Source organism: Cricetulus griseus, chromosome 3 (genome assembly GCF_003668045.3).
Source record: "Cricetulus griseus strain 17A/GY chromosome 3, alternate assembly CriGri-PICRH-1.0, whole genome shotgun sequence".
NCBI lineage: Eukaryota > Metazoa > Chordata > Mammalia > Rodentia > Cricetidae > Cricetulus > Cricetulus griseus.
Genome location: NC_048596.1, coordinates 161690180 through 161715604, shown reverse-complemented (window position 1 = coordinate 161715604; position 25425 = coordinate 161690180). Strand labels below are relative to the sequence as shown.

General features: G+C 39.6%; 1 protein-coding gene across 10 annotated transcripts in view; it reads right to left on the bottom strand.

Moving 5' to 3' along the window:
* Phkb (phosphorylase kinase regulatory subunit beta) overlaps positions 1 to 25425 on the bottom strand; it is a 189094-nt gene that overhangs the window by 5559 nt on the left and 158110 nt on the right. For 9 of the 10 annotated variants that reach the window (XM_027406294.2, XM_027406288.2, XM_027406296.2 and 6 more), the window contains 2 exons: positions 11640 to 11774; positions 5935 to 6064 (listed from right to left, as the gene is read on the bottom strand). In XM_027406294.2, the coding sequence (XP_027262095.1) occupies positions 5935 to 6064; positions 11640 to 11774 (265 nt within the window). Of the gene's footprint in view, positions 1 to 5934; positions 6065 to 11639; positions 11775 to 22355; positions 22442 to 25425 lie in introns of those variants that run through there. The other variant, XM_027406297.2, reaches the window with a different exon arrangement.

The window sequence follows — 25425 nt, the reverse complement described above, 5'->3', positions numbered from 1 at the left end:
GATTGAGGAAGCCCTTCTTCTTGACATAGGTGACAGAAAGGTATTCAATCTACTGTAATGATGCCTCAGTCCAATATTTAGTACAATTATTGTATTCCACAGTCAGTATAATACATTTATTGTTACAAGTAGTACCTGATTTGGGAAACCTGAAACTTGGCTGCCAGGACAGTTCTCTACTGTGAGTTCTTAGATGTCTAACAAAAGGGTGAATGTGGTGATGGAAGGAAAAAAAGACTATTTTCTAGTTTTATATTAACTTCCTAAGATATCTTATTAGAAAGGCAGTCTAGCTCCTAGGCATTGATGAAAGTTAATCATAGAGATGAGATATCAAACTAGCCTTATTTTCCACTCTTCTGAAAGAACCTAGAGTAGAGCAGAGAGGTAAAGAGAAAAGGCTCAGAAGCCAAACTAACAGTTGTCAGTTACTTACTGAGTGTGGGCCCCTGGGGGAAATTATTCTACTGTTTTGGTTTCCTCATCCTGAATTTCAGGGAATAATAAAGTACCTTTCTTGAAGCAGGATTAAGATAGAGAGCTAGACATTGCCTCTGTGTGATCTTGTGGAGGGCAGTCAGAATCATAACAGCCCAGTAAAGAATTAATTTCATAAAAGGAATAGAAGATGAACAAACAAGAGCTAAGGAGGAACTGATCATGTCTAAATCAGTAAACCAATGGAAAAGCACACCAACAAAATCACAGGAATTAGTACACATCCCTAAATAATCTTCAATGTAAACAGTCTCAACTTGCCAATAAAGAGACACAAACTGGATTGATGATTGGATTTAAAAACTGAACCTAATTATTTGTTGTCTCCAAGAAACACACCTCACTGGTAAAGATACCCACAAACTCAGAGTCAATGGAAGTCAGTCTATTAGGTGAGCAGCAGCTAGAGCTGAAGTAACTACTATGATAGTTGATAAATTAGACTTAAATCAAAATCAGAGGAGATAAATAAGGTCATTACAGTAACACTGATAAAGGGAACAATCCACCACAAAACCATAACAGTTGTAAATATATATACACCAAATGTTGGGACTCCAAATTCCATAAATAAAAACAAACAGATATAACATGTAATGCAGGTCCTAATATAATAGTGGGTAACTTCAGCACTCAACTGTTATCTTCAGATAGATAGTGCAAGGGACTTCAGAGCTCATGATAGCTAGTTTTAGTTGTCAACCTGACATAATCCAAAACCACTAGGTACTCTCAATGAAGGACTTTCTACACTAAGTCAGCTGTAGGCACTTCTGTGGGGGATGATCTTGACTATCAGGAAGACTTGTCCTCTGTGGGTAATACCATTCTCTGTATATGAAATGTATATGAAATGGAATACCAACATGCACACATTGATTCATTACTCTCTGCTCTTGATTATGAATAGAATAGGATTATCTGCTTCAAGTCCTTGCCACTTGACTGCTCTGCAATGATCGACACAATCTGGAACTGTGAGCCAAATACACCTTTCTCCCTTAAGTTGCTTTTACCAGAGTATTTTATCACAGCAGTAGGAAATGAAACCAAGATAGATAAACTATAACACAGATCAAATAATAGATATGTCAGAACATTCCACTAACAGATACAGAATACATATCTTTCTTAGCAGCTTATGGAACTTTTTAAAATACAGATCACATTCTAAGCCACAAATCAAGTCTTAACAAACACAAAAATAAATACATAGAAAAAAGTTCTTGTCTTATCAGACAAAACTTTAATAAAACTAGAAATCAGCAGCAAGAAAAACTATAGAAACTGCATAAACATGTAGAGAATGAACAACACCTGAATGACCAGTTGGCCACTGAAGAAATTAAGCGGAAAATTATAAACTTTTAGAATCAAATAATAAAGAAAGTACAATTTACCAGAATCTTTGAGCTAAGGCAGTTCTAAAAAAGAAAGATTATATGATACTTTCATCAAATGGGGGGGGGCAGCTGGAGGGATAGCTCAGTGGTTAAGAACACTGTTCTTCCAGAGGAACTGAGTTCCAAACCCAGCCCCATGTCTGGTGGCTCACAGCCAGCTCCAAGGGAATTCTGACACCTCTAGTCTCTGTGGGCACCTGCACTCATGTGCATATACCCAGCACACAGGCCTTTAATCCATTTCTTTCAAGCTGGGAAAAGACATGCTTCAATCCCCAGTCTTGAGGTATTTTAAATCTGTCTTTCAACTTTCCCTGATGATACTCTCTCTATAACTCCTAAAAGTGAGTTTCTTTCACTAATACTTCTATTTATATGAATGCTTTAATTTACATAGAAGTAGATTATGCTTGTTAGGGCTAGGGTTAGTTCAAAGTGTCCAGTGGTTATGGGTTCTTCTGGGTGTAGAGCAGATGCTTTTGCAAGTTAAGCTACATTGTGATTATTCCAAGCATACTTTCCAGTATGCCTAACTTGTTATCACTTGTCTCATCTCATAGGCTGATCAATGAGTGATTATGAATCAGAGATTATATGTCTAATTTGAGGAGAGTGAAAGACTGTGTGTATACTTCATTGCTCTATTCAGTTAAGCTCTCTATTCTTAATTTCCTACTAAATCTTCCCTAGTCCTTTAAATTTCATAAAGGAGAACATGAGTGTTCTAATTAAGAAAATGTAGCCCGTTACTTCCCATCTCATAGGCTACACCTTGACCTAACGTTTCTATGATTGTTCTGCTGCTGCTGCTGCTGCTGGCAGTATATAGGCTGGAGAACGTATGCCTTTAATCTAGGTCTAGAGGCAGGAAGACACAACTCTAATCTGGCACACACCTTTCTGCTGGAAGCCTCTAAGGACATGGAAGAAAGAAGATTTTGCTATCCGTCTGCTTGCTTTCACCTGGTTAGCAAGTCTATTACTTCACTGGCATTAGAGCCTACACTTCTTCAGGATTCCAGCATAGACTGAAGACCAGCTGAGATGTCTAGCCTTGTGGACTGAAAAACTACTGGGGTTTTTGAACTTTCTGTTCACAGCCTGCCATTGTTGGGTTAGCTGGACTGCAGCCTGTAATCATCATTACACACACACACACACACACACACACACACACACACACACACACTACACTGTAAGTTCTGTTACTCTATAGAAACCTGACCAATCCAATATACATAGTTAAGAATAATAAAAATAAGCTAAAAATAAAAAGATTTTTTCAATAAATAACCTAATGATGCATCACAAGGTCTTAGAAAAAAGAACACTCTAAACCCCAAAGCAATAGATGGCAACAAACAATACAGAGCAGGGTAGAAATTAATGAAATGGAGACTAAAAGAACAACACCTAGAATCCAGGTCTATAACAATCAATGAGACTGAAGCAGCCAAAGACCCTGATGAAAACTGCAGGAATGGATGGATTCACTGTCAAATTCTCCCAAACCTTTAAATAAGACCTAATGCCAATGCTTCTTAAACAGATCATAAGATAGATTTTTCTTATTTTCAAATCCATTCTAGGAAGCTAGCATTGCCCTCATAGTAAAGCTAGATGACGATACCACAAAAATAAGAAAACTGTCAAATATTTGCCACAAATTGATAAAACTAGAAATGGTTTTGTTAAGCCAGACTGAGAAAAACAAATTCTGAATAAATTTCTCTCACACAGAAACCTAGATTTAAAAGTGTGTGTGTGTGTGTGTGTGTGTGTGTGTGTGAGAGAGAGAGAGAGAGAGAGAGAGAGAGAGAGAGAGAGAGAGAGAGAGAATGTGTGTATGTGCATGCACCACAAAAATCAAAAGGGGGACCCTGAGAGGAGAGAAAGAGATCTTAAGAGCCAGGGAAGTAGAGAGGGTAACGGAACACATGTAGTAAGAAAGCAGAAGGTAGGAAGAAAGGAACCAGCTTGAGGGGGCAGGGGGTATAGGGGAGCACAGCTGAGGAACGGAACTGAGAACAAAGTATGACAACACATGAGTGAATATATTGTGCTGAAACCCATTACTTTGTATATTAACCTAAAAAATCAAAACAAAAAGACACAGAAAATGAAATCATGACAGTTGTATGAAAATGGATCAAACCAGAAAGCATTATATTAAGAAACAGAAGGCTGACTTAGACTCATGTTTTTCTCTTATACTTGAAACCAGGTGTGTGTGTGTGTGTGTGTGTGTGTGTGTGTGTGTGTGTGTGTGTGTGTGTGTGTGCACATTATGTACACACACACATACACACATAATGAAACTGTAATGTAGATCATGAGAGGGGAGAAAGCCATCTTAAGCAAGTGGGGGAAGGGAAGGTGTAATAGATTATACGTGACATAAAGCAGAAGGGATTGTCTGGGAGAAGGAAGGGGCTTAGCCAGAGGCACACATGGAAAAGGGCAGTGGGGGAGGGAATGAGAGCAAAGTATACTGACACATATATATGAAAATCTAATAATGAAACTCATTACTCTGTATCCTAACTTAAAAAATTAACAAGAAAGAAAAAAAGTTCACACAGAATTGTAACCAGAACTAAATGGCACTTGAAACAATACCTAATATACATGTATATATTTTTAATGCAGAGAGAGGCTGGTACACACAGCTGAGGCCATCACAGAATCAAATGGAGCCTGACTGGTATGGTGGGGTGGGGGTTGAGACAGGTGTCCACAGGTGGCCACACTGCACTGCCAATGAGGCCAGGAATGAGAAGGAAGCATCAGGGCTGACAGCAGAGGTGCTGTCATGGTTGTCAGGTGACAGGCTGGCTAGAGCACCCAACTTTTGAATTCAGTTTTTGAGTAAGAATAGACTTGTGACACAATTTAAAGTTTGAATGGCTAAGGGGGGAGGGGATCAATGAAGAGTCTGTAACAGATCTTTAGACACTTCCTCCCTTTTCCTTGTGAGCTGTTTCACAGACACTCTTGTGTCTGTATAAGCAAAACACATACAGGTTCATCTGTGACATTTTTGTTTTTCATCTAAAGAGCCACCTCAAAGTTAATATGGTTACATTTCAATACTACAAGCAGATATACACTCCATTTCTGCTTCTGTATAAGTAGAGTTGAGTTAAGTACCAGGACTAAATAAATAAATATCACATCAAAGAAACAAGCCATATTATACAATCAAGAAAACCATCCATGCACAGGAGGGTCAGCAGTTCCTCAACACCATCCATAAGTCACAACACAAGGAACCCGAAAGACTATATCTCAGCCCAGTGCTGTGTCTCAGCAGCGCTTCCCTAATCCACACATCGTAAGGCCCCTTGGGCCGCAAGGACACAGGGCAGATACACAGGGACAGGAAATGAATGGAATTGAGATATGATATGAGAGACACAAAGAATAAATAAAAAGAAAGTTAAAAAAAAAAAAAAGGCTGAGCAAGCCCTGAGGATCAAGGCAGTAAGCAGCACTCCTCTGTTTCTGCTTCAGTTCCTGTCTGGAGTTCCTGTCCTGATTTCCCTTCATGCTAGACTAGAAACTGAAAATGAAATAAGCCCTTTTCCCCACAAGTTGTTTTTGGTCATAGTGTCTATCATAGCAATAGAAAGCAAGCCAATACACTTAAGAAGCCCTAAATTTACAAATAACTGAACGAGAAAAGACAGCTTGCTCAATAAGAGATTTCATCATGTGTTATCTATAAAGAGAAGGTTCTGGAAGCATCTGAAATACTCCAATACAAGGACAGAGATACAACTCAGCAATTACCCATTTGGTAAAGCTTTTCTGTATACAAAAACACTGAAACTGGAAAATAAAAGAAACATGGACTGGATAAAAAACAATTCCGATGCAAACAATGACTTGTTTTTTGGTGCTTATCCTGACTTGAGCACCCCTACTTTGAACATTCTTAGAACACTGTAAAGAAGAAAAGTTGTCTGCAGTGCAGAGGGGAGAGAACCCCTTTCCTCCCATTGGTCCTTTCTCCTGGATTTATTCACTTTACCTGTGGCAAATGCTTCCCGGCTACAACGATACCATTGGGCGTGCGCTCCAGGATCTGCCACACCCGGTCGTAGAACCCAGGGGGAGTTCTGTTTAAGGACCCATCAATCTGACGCCTATCCAGCCAACATCTGCAGAACAAAGGAAAAGTTGCTGTGTTGAAAATCAAGTTTTTTTTTGTTTTTTTGTTTTTTTTTTTGGAGAGAGCAGGGTTCTGTGTGCCAACAGAGTGAGCAAGAGTAAAAAAAAAACTTCAGTGGCTCATGTCTGCCATGTTTAGTGGAGGAGGACAGCCTCACAACTTGCAGCATTCACAGGCAGGATGAGGTTCTCTAGCAAGCTATGAGTTGCTTACTACATCATCAGAAGATTTTCCCTTATCAAAAATGGGCACAACCAATTTCACAGTTATTTTATACTGTTCTCACATTAATAAAATGTAAGCACCAGAAAGGTATGGATATCATATAGCTTGATCATTCCTATAGATCCTTCCCAGAGTGGGCTCAATAAACATTTGATAAAAAATGAGCAAGTAAATGTTCAGAAAAGTATTACCTATCTGTCTGTCTGTCTGTCTACACACACACACACACACACACACACACACATATATGCAAAATGAAATGATCTTATTTTAAATATTATAAAAGCTGCCCATTTAAAGAAGGATGAAGTCTCAGTTCAAAAAACTAAGTATTAAATCTTAAATGTCAACCAGATATAGAATCTTACACATTAGAGTTATGACCAGAACCATAGTAATAAACCTAAATTCTAGATTAGATATTAAATTAATATACCATTCACAAATGCCAAAGGTACAGGACTTGCTTTGTTTTTAAAGAACACACAATGACACAGTATAATTTTGCAAAAGCTGAAATTGAGTGTGTGCCTGTGTGTGTGTCTATTTACACTTGGTACTTACAAAGAAGACAGACTGAAATGCACAATTATCACATACAAGGTGTGTCAGGATCAAGGTGTGTCAGGATCAACAAACTGGCAATATTTCTAAGTACAAAAGTGGCTGTACAGGACAGAGTAAACAGCTAAAGATGCTTGTTTTTGTGGCAGAGGACCAGTGCAATTTGATAAATTTAGTGATTAAGAGTGATCTTTTCTGGATGGCTGAAGTTTCCATTGATAGATCCAGACTTACACTATTGCTTTCAGTGTTTTGCTAAAAGGCAACAAGGTCAAGCACCTCGTGGTACCTTGGTGATGTTTTTCTTTGGTAGCTAAATACCCTCTGCATTTGTATTTTAACTATATTCATTAAATGTGACAATAACAAAAATGTATTTCAGAGCTCTATGAAGTTATGGCTACTTGCCTAGAACATAAAAAGAATATGAGAATACTCACAATGGAACTGGCAAATTATTTTACAAGATTGTTATTATTACTATTCTGTATGGGTATTTTGCATGTATTATTACGTTCAGGCCTGGTGCCTGTGGGAAGACAGAAGAGGGCATTGGATTCCCTGAAACTGGAGCTACAAGTGGTTTTGAGCCACCATGTGGATGCTGGGAATTGAAGTTGTGTCATCTTAAGAGCAGCCAGTGAATCATTTCTCCAGCTCTACTTTAAAATTGTCATATTACTTTGAAAAACTTTACATTTACAGAAGTCACAAAAATAATGCAAATTTCTTATGCCTCTTTACTCAAGCCCTCTCCCACTCTTATCATCTTATATAATCATAGCTTAATTATTGGCACCAAGAAATCAAAAGCTTCTGGATGTTGGTGACACACGCCTTTAATCCCAGCACTTGGGAGACAGAGGCAGGCGGATCTCTGTGAGTTCGAGGCCAGCCTGGTCTACAGAGCTGCGTGCCAGGAGAGGCTCCAAAGCTACACAGACAAGAGAAACCCTGTCTCACCCCACCCCTTCACCCCCAACCCCCCACCAAAAAAAAAAAAAAAGAAATCAAAAGCCATACAATAACAGAAATTTATTTTTAAGCCTTATTGACATTCTACCAAGTTAGGCTCCAATTTAGGACAGCCTGTATCATTTAATTTCCAAGTCTTGAGGGCTCCTTGCGTCCGTGGTAGGTTTTCATTTATTTATTTTTTAAGTTTTCATACCTTAGTAATATCTGCTGTTTCATAGGATTTTTCTCTGGTGGTTTCTTGTAAAATAATGAATTTGGGTAAGACTATCCAAAAGAGATAGGGGGTCAGTTTCAAAACCTCAAACGAGGGTAACAGAAGTGAAGTCTTAATCACCTGTGATGTCAATCTTTATCGTTTTGGGGTAACGGAGTCTGAAAGGTTTGTCCACTACAATAAAAATCACTTGTTTTTCTTTCTATTGTGAAGATGTTGAAGAGAAATACTCAGGCACTGTGCAAGTTTTCACTGCACATTACTTCTAACAGTGGTTCTTGCCTGCAGCTACTGCTGTATTTTCTCTGCGATCATTTTCTATTCCCATCAGTCTATCTATACTTATTAATCAGATTCTGCCTTAAGGCAGAGTCCCTTCTCTAACTGATTTCTATCAGCTTATCTGCTATAATCTATTCCTATTATGTGTGTATTTCTTCTACAAACATTAGCAGGTACACATTAGAAAAAACAAAAAACCTCATCTTAGGTGGAGTTCCAGGAGCCTCTTCCAGTTTCTCCAGTGTCTAGCCACACATCTCTATGGCATTTTGAGATGTTTTTTGCTTTCTGGCACAAGGATGCTTCTGGCTTACATTTTTTCTTTGCTTTTCTCTGAAACCAACTATTTCTCCAAGAAGAGCTGATTCTTCTTATTATAGTGTTTCAGGTTTGCTCATTACTGTGGCAGTTTCACTGCTCTTGGGCAGGCATCTCAGTGGCCAGAACTAGAAAACACATGCATATGCACAAACACAGATCCATGTTCATTTCTGAATCTATTGTGTAAAACTATGACTTTATATTGGTTTGTCAATTCCAGTCAACCTACCCCCTGCCTCCCCTTATAGGAATGGCCACTAACAGTGAGAAACCTCCTTTTCAGGCATAATACATTTACTCACTATTCAATCTTACTGTACTGAAATTCAGATTGCTAGTGAGTAATCATTGGTGAGAAGCATGCTTTAACTGGAGGCAGCATTTGTGTGTGGTTTTGCTTACTTAGCCTTTCAGTGTCTAGCAGAAGGAATGATTTCAGCAGGGACTTTGGCTTTGTCATCTTCCTTAGTGTAGTAGTACTCATTTGTGTGAACTGGGTTCATTTGTTGGTTTCCACTCTACTCTGAGCTCCTCCACATATAGACTGATTTTAATACATTACTTAATTCTGGGTGCATGCAACACCCCTACCACTTATGAGGGGGTGTTCCATGCACAGAGGTCAGCTGGGGGAAGGCCTACTCTGTGCTCAACTCTGTTACACTGTATCTGCTTCACCATTCCTGTTCTTAACCTCCCTGAACAGCACTAATCACAAATGAATACATACATTTTAAAAATAAGAACTGACATTCTTTTGCACTTTTTCATCTTACAATATATCTTAGAATTCCATTCTTCAAAGGTGTGCAGTGCATGTTAGGTGGCATATCACATTTTGTCCTGGTTGTTTCTTGTGTATGGACATTTAGATTTATTTAGATTATAGAAATGCTAAAATCTGCCCAGCAGGGGTGGTTCACACCTTTAATCCCAGCACTTGAGGCAGAGGCAGACGGATCTCTGTGAGTTCAAGATAAGCCTGGTCTACCAGAGCTAGTTCCAGGACAGCCTCCAAGCCACAGAGAAACCCTGCCTTGAAACCCCACCCCCCAAAAAAAAAGAAATGCTAAAATTTTCAATTATAAGCACTGATTTAATCAATGGTCTAATCACACACATTTTTCTGTTGTTGGAAACATATCTCCAAAGCAGATTACTAAAAGGACCTGGGTTGAAGCAAAGAGTTCTTAGATGTCAAATTCCTTCAAAAGGGGCTGTGCCCCCAGTTACATAGGCAGTTCCTTCTCCTCACAGCTTGGAAAAAGCTCACTTTAGGCCCTGAGACAGGTAAGAAATCTCTTGGCATGCCCTAGATACAGTTCTAATTGTATATTAATATGAATGTCTTTTAAGATTGGCAAAGGCCACATTTAGTGAAATGTACATATTGTTCATGTTCATCTTGGTTTGGGGTGGCTATTTATCAGTTCTTAAGAATTCTTAGGTACTAACGTTTGGGTCCAGTTTCTTGGTTTTCTTCTGACAATATCTTTGCCTTGAAAATTTTTTTAAATATCTGGTAAGTTTTATTAGTTATTTCTTATCCTACCCTTGATTAAATCATGCTTAATGTCTTTCCCACTCCAAGGTTAAAGAGAAATTTACCAATGTCATCTCTGTCCCATGATTTACATGAAGACCAATGTCATCTCTGTCCCATGATTTACATGAAGACCTCTAATCTACTTGGAGCTGGTTCTGGGGTGTCATAACAAGTATCTGACTTAATCTCTTTGTAAACAATGATCCAGTTGTGAAAAGTATTTATTTTAAAAGTCCATTCTTGATCCAGTTACTTGTGATGGCAATGTTACCATGTAGCAAATTCTTAATGTATATTTACTGAAGGGTTATCTCGGGTCTCTTTTCTCTCCAGTGGGCCTATCTGTTCAGCACCAATACCACATTGTTTTAATCACAGAAGCTATGTGACATGCTTTAAAAGTATCAGAGAAAGTTTTTCCTTTTATGTTTGTCAGTTCTTCTCTCATGTTAGTTTATCCACATGAAGCTCAGAAAACAGCTCTTGGGATGTCATGGGATGCTGTTACATTTACCACTAACATTTTATAATGTTAACTGTTGTATAACAAGGAGACTTACTCTTTTGTTCAAATATATTGCTATAGAAGCCAGTGAGGCACATATCTGTAATCATATGCATATTTATACATATGCTGTATATAATAAATGAATACACACATACAAACACACACACATATATGCAGACATACTTTAATAGACAATCTCTCTTGTAGGTAATCCAGTTAGATTCTTCTAGGCATATTACTTCATCGTTTTGGGGATGCTTGACACAGATACACTAAATATGTACTTTGCCTAAATAATTACACTACTGCTCATTCTGGAATTAAAAAAAAATAAGAACTTTAAGGCAATCCACAAATACTTGTTTTATTTTTACTCTCTTCTAAGTAAAGTATATGAAAAGGCTTCTCTCTGATGGTTATAGTCTATTTGGGAGGCAGAATCAGGTAGTGCATCTACATAATGTTACCAAACCCAATTTCTTCTGACAAAGTCTTGGCAGGAGATGCAACATGCTATAAAGCTCCAGAAAGAAAATTTAATCACAGTTGTATAAAATGTAACATATTGCACAGAATAATAAAAAAATTGGAAAATTATAAACTATACCTGGAAAAACATATAAAATGCAAATCAACACAGAATCACAAATCCCAACATTTAGATTCAACAGTGTCTAATGCCATCTAGCTGGGAAGGTGGCCTTGTGTTCCATTTAACTTCTTTCTGTTCCAGCCTGGTACTCACTACAAAGCCCAGACAATACTTTTGACTCTGCATCATAAGTGTTGGGATTATAGGTACATGCCACCATGCTCAACGTCAGAATTTTCTTATCAATATTGTACTAATTTCTCATTCTTATCAGCTAAAATATCAGATGTTTCTGTGTCTCGGAGTGTCTATGGCTGATAAAAGCCTCACTTACCTTCCACTCTGCTGTGGCTGGAGAATGTCTAGCAGCAGTTGCTTAACTTCACTGGGTGAGAGTTGATACAAGTCCACGGCCGGCTTATCTCCACCCCGGATCTGTAGTTCATATTCCATGGCATGGATGATCCACCTGAAGCAAGAGCAAAGAACTCTTCAAACGCCATTGCCTCGTGCTGCTTTCGGCAGTACCCTTCATAGCACTGATGCATCCAGTGCGGAATAAGGAAAAGGTCATTTACATTTCCTGGATCACTGACATTTCTTCCATCCAGACTGTAACCTGATCAGAATCTTAAGGATGCTTTTGAACTTATAATTGGTTGTAAGACATAGGAAAGCTAAGCAGTTAGATTCTTCCCAGGTCAGACTCACTATTGCCAGATAATAGTACATGTATGCTAATAGCTGCTGCAAGAAACATGCCAAAACCAAATGGCACATAAATGATTCATCTTAAGAAAGGGCTAAGATGTGCCATCATATACAACTTCTCTTCCTGGGAATGACAAGAAAATGATAATTTCTAAAAATACAATTATTTTTAACATGTAAGTCATTGACTTGAGGTTGGTGGACACAGAGAAGTGCCTGTGTTTGGAATACATGGAACAGTTAGATGCAACTGAGCTATGGTAGTGTGTTGGAGAAGGAGCTGCTGTCCCTAGACAGAGGATTTTTTTCTGTTTGTACTCCCTTGAAAAACATCCCACAAAACTACTGTGTGCACAGACGTGGTAACTTAAGGCAGAAACTGTCAAAAGACTCAAGTCCTTTTTTCTGCCAAAGCTAGTTTGCAATACAATAGTGACACTCCTTTATGGGAAGATTTTAATGTCTCAGTGTAAATGATGGGAGAAAAACCTTAAACGACCCCAGGTGAGCCCAGGTGGAGTAGAAAAAGCATAAGTCCTTGTATGCTGGGCCAGGCCAAAGGCCACAGGCCACAGGCCACAGATCAAGAGTCTCTGGTCTGTGACTTACAATCTCTGTGGTCTCAGATGAAGACAATTTTCAGTTGTCCCCTCTCCTATTGTTCTTTCTGGATGTCAGGAATTTGAGTACATTCCATAAAAAAAAAAAAAAAAAAAAAAAAAATGCTTGGCTCAGAAGTTAGCTGGTGGGGTTGTGCTTTATGGCTCTGGGTGTGCTTTATGGTACAAGTGCACAACAGTGATGTGCAGAGCATAGCAACTGCCCTAGGAGGTCCTATAGGCCATAACAACCAGTTGACCAATCAGCACAGGACAGGTCACTCAAGTCTGGAAGCACACCAATCCTGAGACTATTGCATACCCCTAGACACTCCTCTTATGCTGCCCTATAAGTTCCTTGCCTCTTGGTTTCTTCGGGTCCTTCTTCAGCCTCCACCTCAATGAATGAATGAAGGGCCCAAGCTAATGGGGTTAGCTAGTTAAACAATAAAAGAATCTTTGCTTTTGCATTGGAAAAAAATGCTTGGCTTGGGAGAAACAAAGTGTCCCCCCCAACACCATCACCCCCCCCCCCACATACACACACAACTGATGTGCCAAGTATGACTGAGAAGTGGTAGAAACTTTAAGAAGAGGGTCTTGGAGTGGGTTTTCTGGTCATGGGGTCATGCCCATGATGGGATCTTCCCCTTTCTGCTTACTCTCTCCTGAGTGCCAGGATTTTGCTCTGTCAGGTGATACTGCTGTTTTATGCCGCTTGCCTCAGGCCCAACAGAAATGGAGACAACTGACCACAGACAGAGACCTCCAACAGCATGAGCCAAAACAATTTTTGTCTTTGTAAGTTGATTCTCTTAAATATTTTGTTACAGTAAGGGAAAACCTAACAAAAGGACAGGATGTTAACAATGTATTACAAATCATTCCAGGGTTCCATTGTATCCACCCTGACTGCCCCCAGGCATCCCCAATGCATTCCCATTCCCACCCATGACCATTTCAGTTTTTCCCTGGTAACCTAATGAGCCCAATTAGTGCTGTCACTTAAGAAGCTGGCTGATAACATGATGTCGGTGGCTTGATCATGTTTAGGGTTTATGCATAGCTACCCTGCAATCACAAATACAAGGCCCTGTTATATCCAGGTGATAGCATTTCACAGCAGGCTCCCCCTCCTTCAGCTCCTTCTTTCTTTCTTTCCCCTCTTTCTTGATGTCCCCTGAGCCTTGGGGTATTTCTTTAAATCACCCGAAAACTGAACTAAGCTTATCTATCTGGCAAAAAGAATTTCTTGACTTGTTTACTTCCTGTACTAGAAACTATATTTGCCAAAATGATATACAAACATAACAGTCACAAGAACACAGTCATTTTGGATGCTTTGATGTTAAAATTCCTTATGAAATTAGTTGTTATTAACACTTCAGTTAAAAAAAAAAAGAAAAAACAAACAAAAAACCTCTCAATGGACCAGACCTTTTTTTTCCAGACTATATAGGTTTAACTTAAAGTTACATAAAATTCTTCTTTATTTCCCTCTCATTTTATTGCTAAGTTTTCTATTTTCAGTAGCTTAGAGTAATGGCCTATTATTGAGCCATGCAGTAGAAAATCTGCACTCTGGTCTCTTAGAAAGCCAATGGGATAAAAAGAAACACAAAGTGGAAGGTACTGTTCTTAACTATGTATACTGTAAATGCCACGTGTGGCCCTTTCTAAAGAGGAGGTAGGAAGAAGTCTTTGGGGGGATAGAAATTGGGTGTTTGGTGACATTAATTTTGTTGGGTATGATAACTGCACTGAGATTAAGAAGTCATGCTAGCTGAACCCTAAGTACCAGTACACACAGTACTTTTGGTGCTTAGGAGGTGGAGGCAGGAGGATCCTGACTTTGAGGCAAGTCTGAGCTATATGGTAAGACCATGAGTCAAACCAAAACAAAAACCAATCCACCAACCAAATGAACAATAAGAGAAACAGAATGCCCCTCCTTTTTATTTTATCTTATGGAACAGAGTCTGAGGCTGGCCTATGTAGACCAAGCTATCATTGAACTTTTGGTAATCTTTTTGTCTCATTCTGCCATGTGTTTGGATCATAGGTGTGAGCCACCATGCCTGGCTATAAACCCTTTCAAAAAGATTAAATCTGCTCTCTAAGATACTCAGGAACGAAAGTCAAAATGCTCAGAAGTTGCTTGGAACACAATAGAATGTAACGGTATGCCAGATGTCATGAATGCCACACTCACATGTGTTAGTGGCACAATGGATTTTATTCGGGTGCAAAGAAAAACGAAATTCTGAGGAAAATGGATATTACTGGGAACTAAGTAGCCCCAGCCCAGAGAGACAAATACAACATGATTGCTCTCATTTGCAGCGCCTACCTTTGAACTCTGAGACTAGTATGTTTAACTCATCAGGAAGCTAAAAACGGTCAATAGAGAGGGAGGCTTAAGGAAGGAGGGACATAGAAGAACACATAGAATATAAAAGTAGTTGTGGGATGGACAGGCTTAAGCAAGGATGGGGTATGGGAATAGTGGAGAGAAGAAGCTGAAGAAAAAAGATCAATCAGAACTAAGCATAAATGAAAATGCCCGTATGTAAACATATTATTTTAGAGTAAGCTGATTAAAAAATATAATTAAAAAAATTGAACAGATGGATACTGCTCTTCCCAGAGGCCACAGGTTACTACATGAAAACCCTAGAGCCAGATGTGGTTTTCCTCCCTAGAGTTGTTGGTTGAAATGCCCCAGAGGCTTCCATAATAACACAGGCTATTGTCACTTCTCCTGGTTGCCCACCGGAGCTAGATGATTGGATCTAATTGCTGAAGATGCCACACACTTCGGTTGCAGAACACAGAGAAATCACCCTGGGACTGAGCGCCAAGTCTCTGCTCTGCTGACTGGCTTTCATGATGCCTGAAGTACTATGGAAGTTCCTGGGGAAGAAAAGGCATCAGCAACCCACACAGCTGCGGACTCCATGGCTCCACCACCACTGGTGCATTGTGGTGTGACCACTGAGGGAATGGGTAACAAAGCACTTTTGGATTACACATGAGGCCTGCTTCACCGGAGGAAAGTCATACCTGCTATTGTAAACCTGATCAGGGACTTTGGAAGTTTCAATGTAATTGACCCCCAATGCTTACAGGGAGTGGCTCTATTAGGGGGTGTGGCCTCGTTGAAATAGGTGTGGCACTGTTGGAAGAAGCTTGTCTCAGTTCACTTCCTACTGCCTGCGAATCAAGATGAAGAACTCTCAACTATTTCTCTACCCCAATATCTGCCTGCATGCTGCCATGCTTCCAGCCATGATAATAATGGACTAAACGTCTGAAACTGTAAGCCAGCCCCAATCAAATGTTTTCCTTTATGAGAGTTGCCATGGTCTTGGAGTCTCTTCACATTAATAGAAACCTTAACTAAGACAGAAGTTGGTGCCAGGGAATGGGGTACTGCTAGGATAGGCTGGACCATGTTTTGGTTTGGAGGAATGTGTAGTGTGAATTAGAAAAGCAGTTGAATGCTTTAAGTGGGGCTTAATAGGCCATCTCATTAGAAACACAGAAGACTGGAGCTGAGGGTGATTGGAACTGTAAGGGCCTGGCTCAAGAGGTTTCAAAGAGGAATGTTAGAATGAAAAATGTGGCTGCTTTTTGCCCTTGCTGGAAAAATTTGCCTGAGGCTAAATTGAAAAGTTTTGGATTAATTCCATTGGCAAAGGAAATCTCAAAACAGCATAGTATTGACTCTGTTGTGTGGTTATTAGTGGTCACACTTACACAGATTTATAATAAAAAGGAGCAAGCTGAGAAAGAAAAAAAATACAAAATGTACAATTTGAGGAAATAAGGAGGACCAGAAAGTGGAATGGAGATAAGTCTTGTGTTCAAGGAGATAAACAGATTAAGAAATGGAATACCTGAGGGAATGGTGACCTCAGGGCAAGATCCCACTCAGCTAAATTTCCAACTTGTGGAAAGGAATTAAAGAAAAGCTTAGAGCTGGGAGTAGTGGTGCACACCTTTAATCCAAGCACTCAGAAAACAGAGGCAGGCAGATCTCTTAGTTTGAGGCCAGCCTGGCCTTACAGATTGAATTTCAAGACAGCCATGCTTAGGCAGTGAAGGTAACCATCAAAAACAAAAAGCTGGTGAAGTAGTAATTAAATGAGGGAGCCATGTTCCAGCCCCAGCAAGCAGCAGAACTTGGTAGCTTTGGCCACATGATTCTGGCTTTAAGGATAGAAGAAAGGGGTTACGGAATATTCCTCCATGACTAAGGAAAGCTGCTAATACCAGGTATGTGTCAAAGGTGTCCCTGCATAGAGTCCTAGGAAGGTCATTACCTGAAGCTGTGAAGTTGAAGCCTGGATTGCCTTGGAGAACCAAAGATGTTAGAAATGCCAGCATCATGGGATATCTGCTGAGGAAAGTTGCTAGCAGGGAGTGGAAGCAGCCCAAGAGAGAGAAGTATGTTAGTCAACAAAGCTGAAAGGAGTTGGAGATCTGAAAGTATTTGACATCAGACATGGAGATACAAAGTTTAGAGTTTTCCCAGATTGCTTTTAGTCCTGCTTTATTTCCTCACTGTGTTTTCTTCCCTACACTTTGAAATGTCAATATATATCCTGTGCTATTGTATGTTAGAAGCATATGATCTATTTTTTAATTTTGATTTTATAGGGCATTACAGTTAAGAGATTGCATGAATCTCAGAAGAAAATTTGAATTTTGGACTTTTAAACATTGTTGAGGCTGTGATAGACTATGGGGACTTTTGAAGTTGGACTAAATGCATTTTGCATTATGATACTATTATAATCCTATGAGGGCCAGGGAGTGGAATGTGGTAATTTGAATGTAATTGGCCCTAATAAGCTCATGGAAAGTGGCACAATTAGGAGGAGTGGCCTTATTGGAGTAGGTGTGGAATTGTTGGAGGAAGTGTGTCTCAATTCATTTCCTATTGCCTGCAGATCAAAATGTAAGACTCTCAGCTCCTTCTCCAGCACCATGTCTGCCTGCATGCCATCTTGCTTTCCAACATGATAATGGACTAGACCTCTGAACTGTAAGCCAGCCCCAATTAAATGTTTTCTTTTATAAGAGTTGCCATGGTCACAGTGTTTTTTCACAGCAAGAGAAACCCTAACGAAGACAAGAGTCCATGGCTGGGAGATCATAGCCCTCAGGAAGAACTTAACTACTGTTGTTTTGCATATGGATGTGTTGTCAAACTGTCTTCTAAACACTGCGTCTATACCCATAGATTAATGCTGTTCTTAGCCTTAACATGAGAAGCTTTTTAGCAGGTATCAGATAATGCAGAGACTCCCATTTGGCCAAACTGTTGATAATGAATGACTGTTGAGTGCTTGCCCTAAAGAGGACACCAATACCACCCTCCAAAGCCCACAGATCATTTCAGAAAAGGGGTTTGATTTAATCTAAGATCAAGAGGACAGAAGGAGTGCTATGAAATGCTTTCTGGACATGACATTGCTGCTATACTAATGAATTCATTATAGATACAGTTTCTTGCACAAGACTAGGTTTGTCAATGTTTCATCACAAATATGAGAACAGCTCATGAGGTCTCACTCATGGCCCTGAAGACTACCCATAGTTAAGTTAATGAGTGCTGGAGGGTTTTTTCTTTCTTTCCTCTTTTTTTTTTTTTTTTTTTTTTGAGAAAGGGTCTCACTATGAAGCTCTGGTTCTCACTATGTAGGCCAGGCTGCTCTCAGACTCAGAGATCTGCCTGCTTCTGCCTGCTTTGCCTTTGACTGCTGGGATTAAAAGTATGCAACACCACTGCAACAAGAGGGTGTCATTTCTCCAGTGGTGTTGCTAAGTTGCTCATGCTTCAGCAAACATCCCATCAATGCACATGTAAGCAATTTAATTATACACAGTGGGGATAAAAAGGAGGAAGAGGAGGAGGGGCAGCAGGAGGAGGAGGAAGAGGAAAAGGAATGACACCAAAGTAGGACTGGGCTGATTTTGTGAAGAAGTTTCAGCAGGAGGGGTGGCGGAGAAAGAATGTATGGGGGAGTGTGTGTAAATGACCAAAATCCATTCATTATAGACATGTCTGAAATTATCAAAGTATTAAAAATATTTTAAAAACACAACTCCAGTTACATAATGAAATCAAAAACAATAACCAAACCCACACTTACCAACTGTGCCCCACTGTTGAGTTAGTTTTAAAATGGGGATAATATCATTTCTCATCTAATTTACTACACTGCAGAATAAATAAGACCATATATATTTTAAAAGGCCTTTTGAAAATCTAAGGAATCACAAAAATGTTAGTAAAGGCTAATTTTTTTATGTCGTTAAAATTTTTGGAAAGACTAAAACAAAAACAGAAAACAACATTACATATAAAGTATGAAAGAAGGTCCCAGAGACTCAGAGAAAGCAAATTACCCAGTGGTGACCCAGTGAAGATCAGAAGTTTGTAACCCAGTACCATCATGACAATCAAAGGCCAATAGGAAAAGGAATAGTAAAGGAGCTTACTTAAAGGAGAAAATCAAGAGACATTTTATCCAGGACTGCTAATAGTTAAAAACTCCACAAGAGACTGTACTCCCATTGTCAAGGTCACAAACAATGTGACAATTTCAGCAATAGAAGCACTTAATTCCCAAAATGGGGGAAAGAAAAAATGAAAAGAAAGGAGGAAATGTGTAAGGTCAAGGGAATAATGAATACCCTTGGACCACTGTCTGAAGAATCAGAAATTTGTTCAATTTGCCAATAAGCAAATGAGAAGGTGGCAGACACACGTGACTGACCAGTCAACCTTCAGACATCTCGCAGTTGGCTGGAGGATAACAATGTCCTCCCTTCAGGGCCGCTGGAGGAGTCCTCCAGAACTGTCCAGATAACAGGGTTACCCTCTGAAAACCCTCCTGGTGAGTGAGGTAAGGACACCATTTACATGCCAGCATTTTATTGAATAGCATGCCCTCATCAAGAGTGACAGTGAAGAAGTGCAGGTGACTGACACCATCAGGATGTATAGCTGACACCTTCTGAAATACAAGCCATAAATAACAGTTCTGATCCTGGGCAAGAACAATTTTAGCAATTATTTGCATATTATTTCAAGAGAATAAAGACTGATATTTGTAGTTAAACAATGTAATAAATGGCTGTCCATATAATTGGCTTCCTAAACCATGCTATTCACCAAGCTGCAATACTACCCCTTCCAAATCCCTGTCTTGAAGCCCTGGCCCCAGTGGGAGTGTGTCAGAGCCAGGGCCTTTAAAAAATACTAGGGTTAGTTTAGGTTGTAGTAACATTAGTGAGAGAGCAGCTGTCCACAGGGAGACTCTTCACCAGAGCTAGATCAGCTCACACAGGGACCTTGAACTTCCAGACAGTAAGAAAACAAAATCTGACTATTTAAGTCACCTTACCTGTGAGATTTTACTAAGGTACCCCAAGCTGTCTTAAGACAACATGGAACAGGAAGTAGTGAAGTTTTGAGGGAGGACTTTTGGCCTGATTCACACTAACACAGAAAGTGTGATAGTTTGATGAAGCAACTGAGCTTCCAGTTACAAAACTGGAGCACCATGACTCATCCCCTTTGTCCCAAACCTAATCAGCAGAATAGAGGTAGGACAGCTGTCACCCCATATTCTCATCTAACATCAAATGTTCTTCAAAACAAAGGTACCAAAATGATGCTAATGAGCTTGGGGCTGTAATCACCAACCATCTTCTGTATTGCCCGGGCAATACAGAAGATACACTAGTATCTTTGACACTAGTGGCTTTCTCTGAGCCCCAAATATGTGATCTCCAGAAGCCATCTTGGGCATTAGACAGGATTCATCTGGCTCATAGCTGCTTACAGAATGCTGAGGGGAAATGAAAGGCAGAGCTGAGACAGGCCTGATAGCACTTATCCCCAGGGGTTTCTCCTAGGAAAGCCTGACTGACAGGCCTACAGTAGAAAGCAGTTGATTGCAGGTCTTTACAGTAATGGCCTGTCAGGAACTTGATCTATTTCAACATGAAAGCTGGCACACAAATCAATAATGAGACAGCAAATCAAATCATTATAAGGCTAGGGTAGCATTCCAGTGAGTGGGCTGATTCTGTTCACAGTGAAGTTGAAGACACTGCACTGGCAGGATCAGCCTTGGAGAGAGAAGAAAGCACAGGGCTCCTGGTTTAAAGAGCAGCTGGGGCAATGTGTGATGCAAATCAAGAAACCTTGAGAAAGACTCAGGAAGGTTAAAGCACAGATAGAAGTGTAGGCAGCCTGTGGGAATTGAGGATAAGAAGAAACGTGATGAAATCATTTGCATCCATCCCAGCCTAGTTAATGTCGGCATTCCAAGAAGAATATGATATGAAAATCGGACCAGCTAATTGTTTAATTGTAATTAATGCTAAAAGAAAATAATTGAAAAAACTCAGACAAGAATGCCCACTTGAGATGCAGTCATCATCTAAAGAATTAAAAAAAAATACTTTCTCTAAATCTCCCAACTTAAAAAAATACTACAATAATGAATATCTTAGGAGCAGCTACAGGTTCAACAATTTACACAGAATTTGGTGTTCAAAAACTGGGTGAATAATTTGTTCACCAATTTTAAAGCCAATTAATAATGTTCCAGGGACTAATTCAAGATAACCTTTCACAATGAAACATAAAGAAAATGTGTTTGCTCCTGTCAGTAGGCAACCATTAGAGGCATCCACAGGGGAGGGGAGGGTCACCTAAAGCAGTAAAGATCTTAGCAAAAACTTAGTAAGTATGAGGTAAATATAAGAATATGTAAGAAGAGACAAACATGTAAACTGGAGTCCTGGGAGGAAAAAGCCTCCAATTTGAAGACACTTGGTGGCCCCTACCACTGTATTGGTAAACACATTAATTTATGACTTTATTTTGCTCTAAAGAAAACTAATGTACCTCCATCCATGGTGCTATTCAGGGCAACCTGAACTGATGTCCCTGGGCCACAGTCACTCATATTTTGGCTTAGAATAAATGCTTATTTGCTTTGAGGTTGAGCGTAGTTTTCTGCATTATATAGTCTTTTTCTCTTGGGGGAGGGGGATCTCATTAGGTCCACAGATTGAATAACTACAGTTCTTGATGTCTCTACCTGCCTATTACAGAAAAAGCATTCTAAAACCTTTATATGAATACCATGAATGATCACTGTGGGTACAGACATGGAGGAGGCTTCAGGATTTGACCTGTATTTCATAAAATCCAATTAGGAAATGGGAGATGAGACCATGCCAGATAAAAGCAGCTAATCCTGTTGGCATTCTGAATTTCTATATGAAATGCTTTCAGGATCATTCTATCAGAGCCTAAAGTAGGACCTAGGCTGAAAAGGACTCCACTTCCAGGGTGTCTGCAGTGAGAGCACAAGGCTTCTCCAAAGCTGGATCCAGAGGGCCTGTGTACACATGTGTTTGAGGGGGAGATGGTCAGGGTGTTTTATGGTTGGGAATGCTTTGCCTTTAGATTCTTGAGATTTGTGGTGCTTCAAAGGAATTCCCCAGAGAAACCTGTTTTCCAAATGTCACTAGGAGCTGAAATTATCAAACCTTACAGGCATGATGCTGTAAAAGATCTTCAAATTCCTTTTCTAGAGTTGAGAGGCTCAAAACAGTGACTCTGAGGCATCTACACCAGTTTCCAATCTGGAATCTTGTTTCTCTGACCATGGGCAAATCACTTAATTTCACCAGTTTCTTCTGGCTTGTGTATAAAATGGAGGTTTTGAAAGGATCTCATGGTTTATCCTAGGGGTTCAGAAGGTAGGCTCCTGTAGGCACTGTGTCTCTTTCTCTGAGAAAAAGAAGAGTAATGCACAAGTCTAAGACAGTTTCATGACATGGCTGCAGAACTAGAGTTCAGGCTCAAGTCTTCCCAAGTGACACAAGCTGCTATCTAGAGAGATGATGTAGATGGCAAGAATGGTCTGATGGCAGGGGCTCCTTAGGGGAGGTGACTAGCAGCTCTACTCACTTACAGCCTGTCACCTTCCCCTGGCTGGACTTACTGAATGGCCCCTCAGGCCCAGCTCACATTCACTAATCAGTAATTTTCGTCTATCCTAGATGTACAAAAAGAAAAAGGTAAAGCTGGATTTCAAGAAATTACTGCTTCAAAATGCTAATAGTGACGTTGAAAGTAGGACCAGAGAAATCATTTTAAACTATTCTTATACTTTGATTAAGTCAATTTGGATCTATCAACAAGTAGAAAGACTTGAATTTTACATTTTTTGTTTGTTTCTTTTACATGTGGTTAACATGATGAAACTCCTTTGCCAGAGGTAATTTCTAGTATTACAAGGAGGGAAAAGCTTGCTCTAAGAACTCCAACTTTTCAGACAGCCTTTCTCTATGTCTTGAAGTACAGAAGGGACACAGAATTAGTTTCAAATTATCTGTATTTCTCGTCTCATGAGTAAAGGTGTAAAAATCTCATTTTTATGTTTCCTTATAACCTTGGACATTCTCAATTTATAGTTTAATGATGGTGTGAAATAAACCCGAATTTAATGGCAACCATATTTCAAATATTTATCTGGACAAGGGATGTGCAATATCATACCTTCTCATGATTCTGGGTAGCAGATGTGAGCTACAGGTCCTAGTTATCGACCTAATCACAGGCAAAGAACTGGTAACTTACAGTGTTCATACAGTATGGACAAGTAGCTACTATCACATCAGTGTCTACACTTAGGTAGATGTCTGAATTAAAAGTAAAAACTTGGAAAGCAATACATGACACAGAGGAAGATACATTAATAAAGACACTTGCCAAGCCTGACAAGCTCAGCTCAATCTGAGACCTACATAGTAGAATGGGAAAACCAACTCCCCATGCCTCCGCCCTCGTCTCTCTCTCTCTCTCTCTCTCTCTCTCTCTCTCTCTCTCTCACACACACACACACACACACACACACACACACACACATAGGTAAAACAAATTGCTTAAATCGAATCCAAGAACACATCAGAGAAATCATTCACCATGATCAAGTAGGCTTCATCCCAGGGATGCAAGGATGGTTCAACATATGAAAATCCATCAATGTAATCCATCATATAAACAGACTGAGGAAAAAAATGATCATCTCACTAGATGCCTAAAAAGCCTTTGACAAAATCCAACACCCCTTTATGATAAAGGTTTTAGAGAAATCAGGGAGAAATCAGGAACATACCTCAAAATAACAAAAGCAATATATAGCAAGCCGACAGCCAACATCAAATTAAATGGAGAGAAACTCAATGTAACTCCTCTAAAATCAGGGACAAGACAAGGCTGGCCACTCTCTCCATACCCCTTCAATATTGTCCTTGAAGTTCTAGCTAGAGCAACAAGACAACAAAAGTAGATCAAGGGAATACAAATCGGAAAGGAAGAAGTCAAACTCTCACTATTTGCAGATGATATGATAGTCTACATAAGTGACCTGAAAAACTCTACCAGGGAACTTCTACAGCTGATAAACACCTTCAGCAAAGTGGTAGGATACAAGATTAACTCAAAAAAAAAATCTGTAGCCCTACTATATACTGATGACACATTGGTGGAGAAAGAAATCAGAGAAACATCACCCTTTACAATTGCCACAAACAACATAAAATACCTTGGGGTAACACTAACCAAAAAAGTGAAAGACCTGTACCATAAGAATTTTGAGTCTCTAAAGAAAGAAATTAAAGAAGATACCAGAAAATGGAAAGATCTCCCATGCTCTTGGATAGGCAGGATCAACATAGTAAAAATGGCAATCTTGCCAAAAGCAATCTACAGATTCAATGCAATCCCCATCAAAATCCCAACACAATTCTTCACAGACCTTGAAAGAACAATTCTCAACTTTATATGGAGAAACAAAAGACCCATGACAGCCAAAACAACCCTGTACAATAGAGGAACTTCTGGAGGCATCACCATCCCTGACTTCAAGCACTATTACAGAACTATAGTCCTGAAAACAGCTTGGTATTGGCACAAAAGTAGGCAGGTAGACCATTGGAATAGAGTTGAAAACCCTGATATTAACCCACACACCTACAAACACCTGATTTTTTACAAATAATCCAAATTCATATGCTGGAACAAAGAGAACATCTTCAACAAATGGTGCTGGCATAACTGGATGCAAACATGTAGAAGATTACAGATAGACCCAAGCCTTTCGCCCTGTACAAAACTTAAGTCAAAATGGATCAAAGACCTCAACATAAATCCAGCCACACTGAACCTATTAGAAGATAAAATGGGAAATAACTTTGAATTAACTGGTACAGGAGACCCCTTCCTGAACATTACACCAGTATTACAGACACTGAGATCAACAATTGATAAATGGGACCTCCTGAAACTGAGAAGCTTCTGTAAGGCAAAGGATACAGTCAACAAGACAAAACGGCAGCCCACAGACTGGGAAATAATATTCAACAACCCCACATCTGACAGAGGGCTGATCTCCAAAATATACAAAGAACTCAAGAAGCTAGTCTCTAAAACACCAAACAATACACTTAAAAAGTGGGGTACAGAACTAAATAGACAATTCTCAATAGAGGAATCTAAAATGGCTGAAAGACACATAAGAAAGTGTTCAACATCCTTAGCCATCAGGGAAATGCAAATCAAAACAACTCTGAGATACCATCTTACTCCTGTTAGAATGGCTAAAATCAAAAACACCAATGACAGTTTATGCTGGAGAGGATGTGGAGAAAGGGGAACACTTCTCCACTGCTGGAGGGAGTGCCAACTTGTACAGCAACTTTGGAAATCAG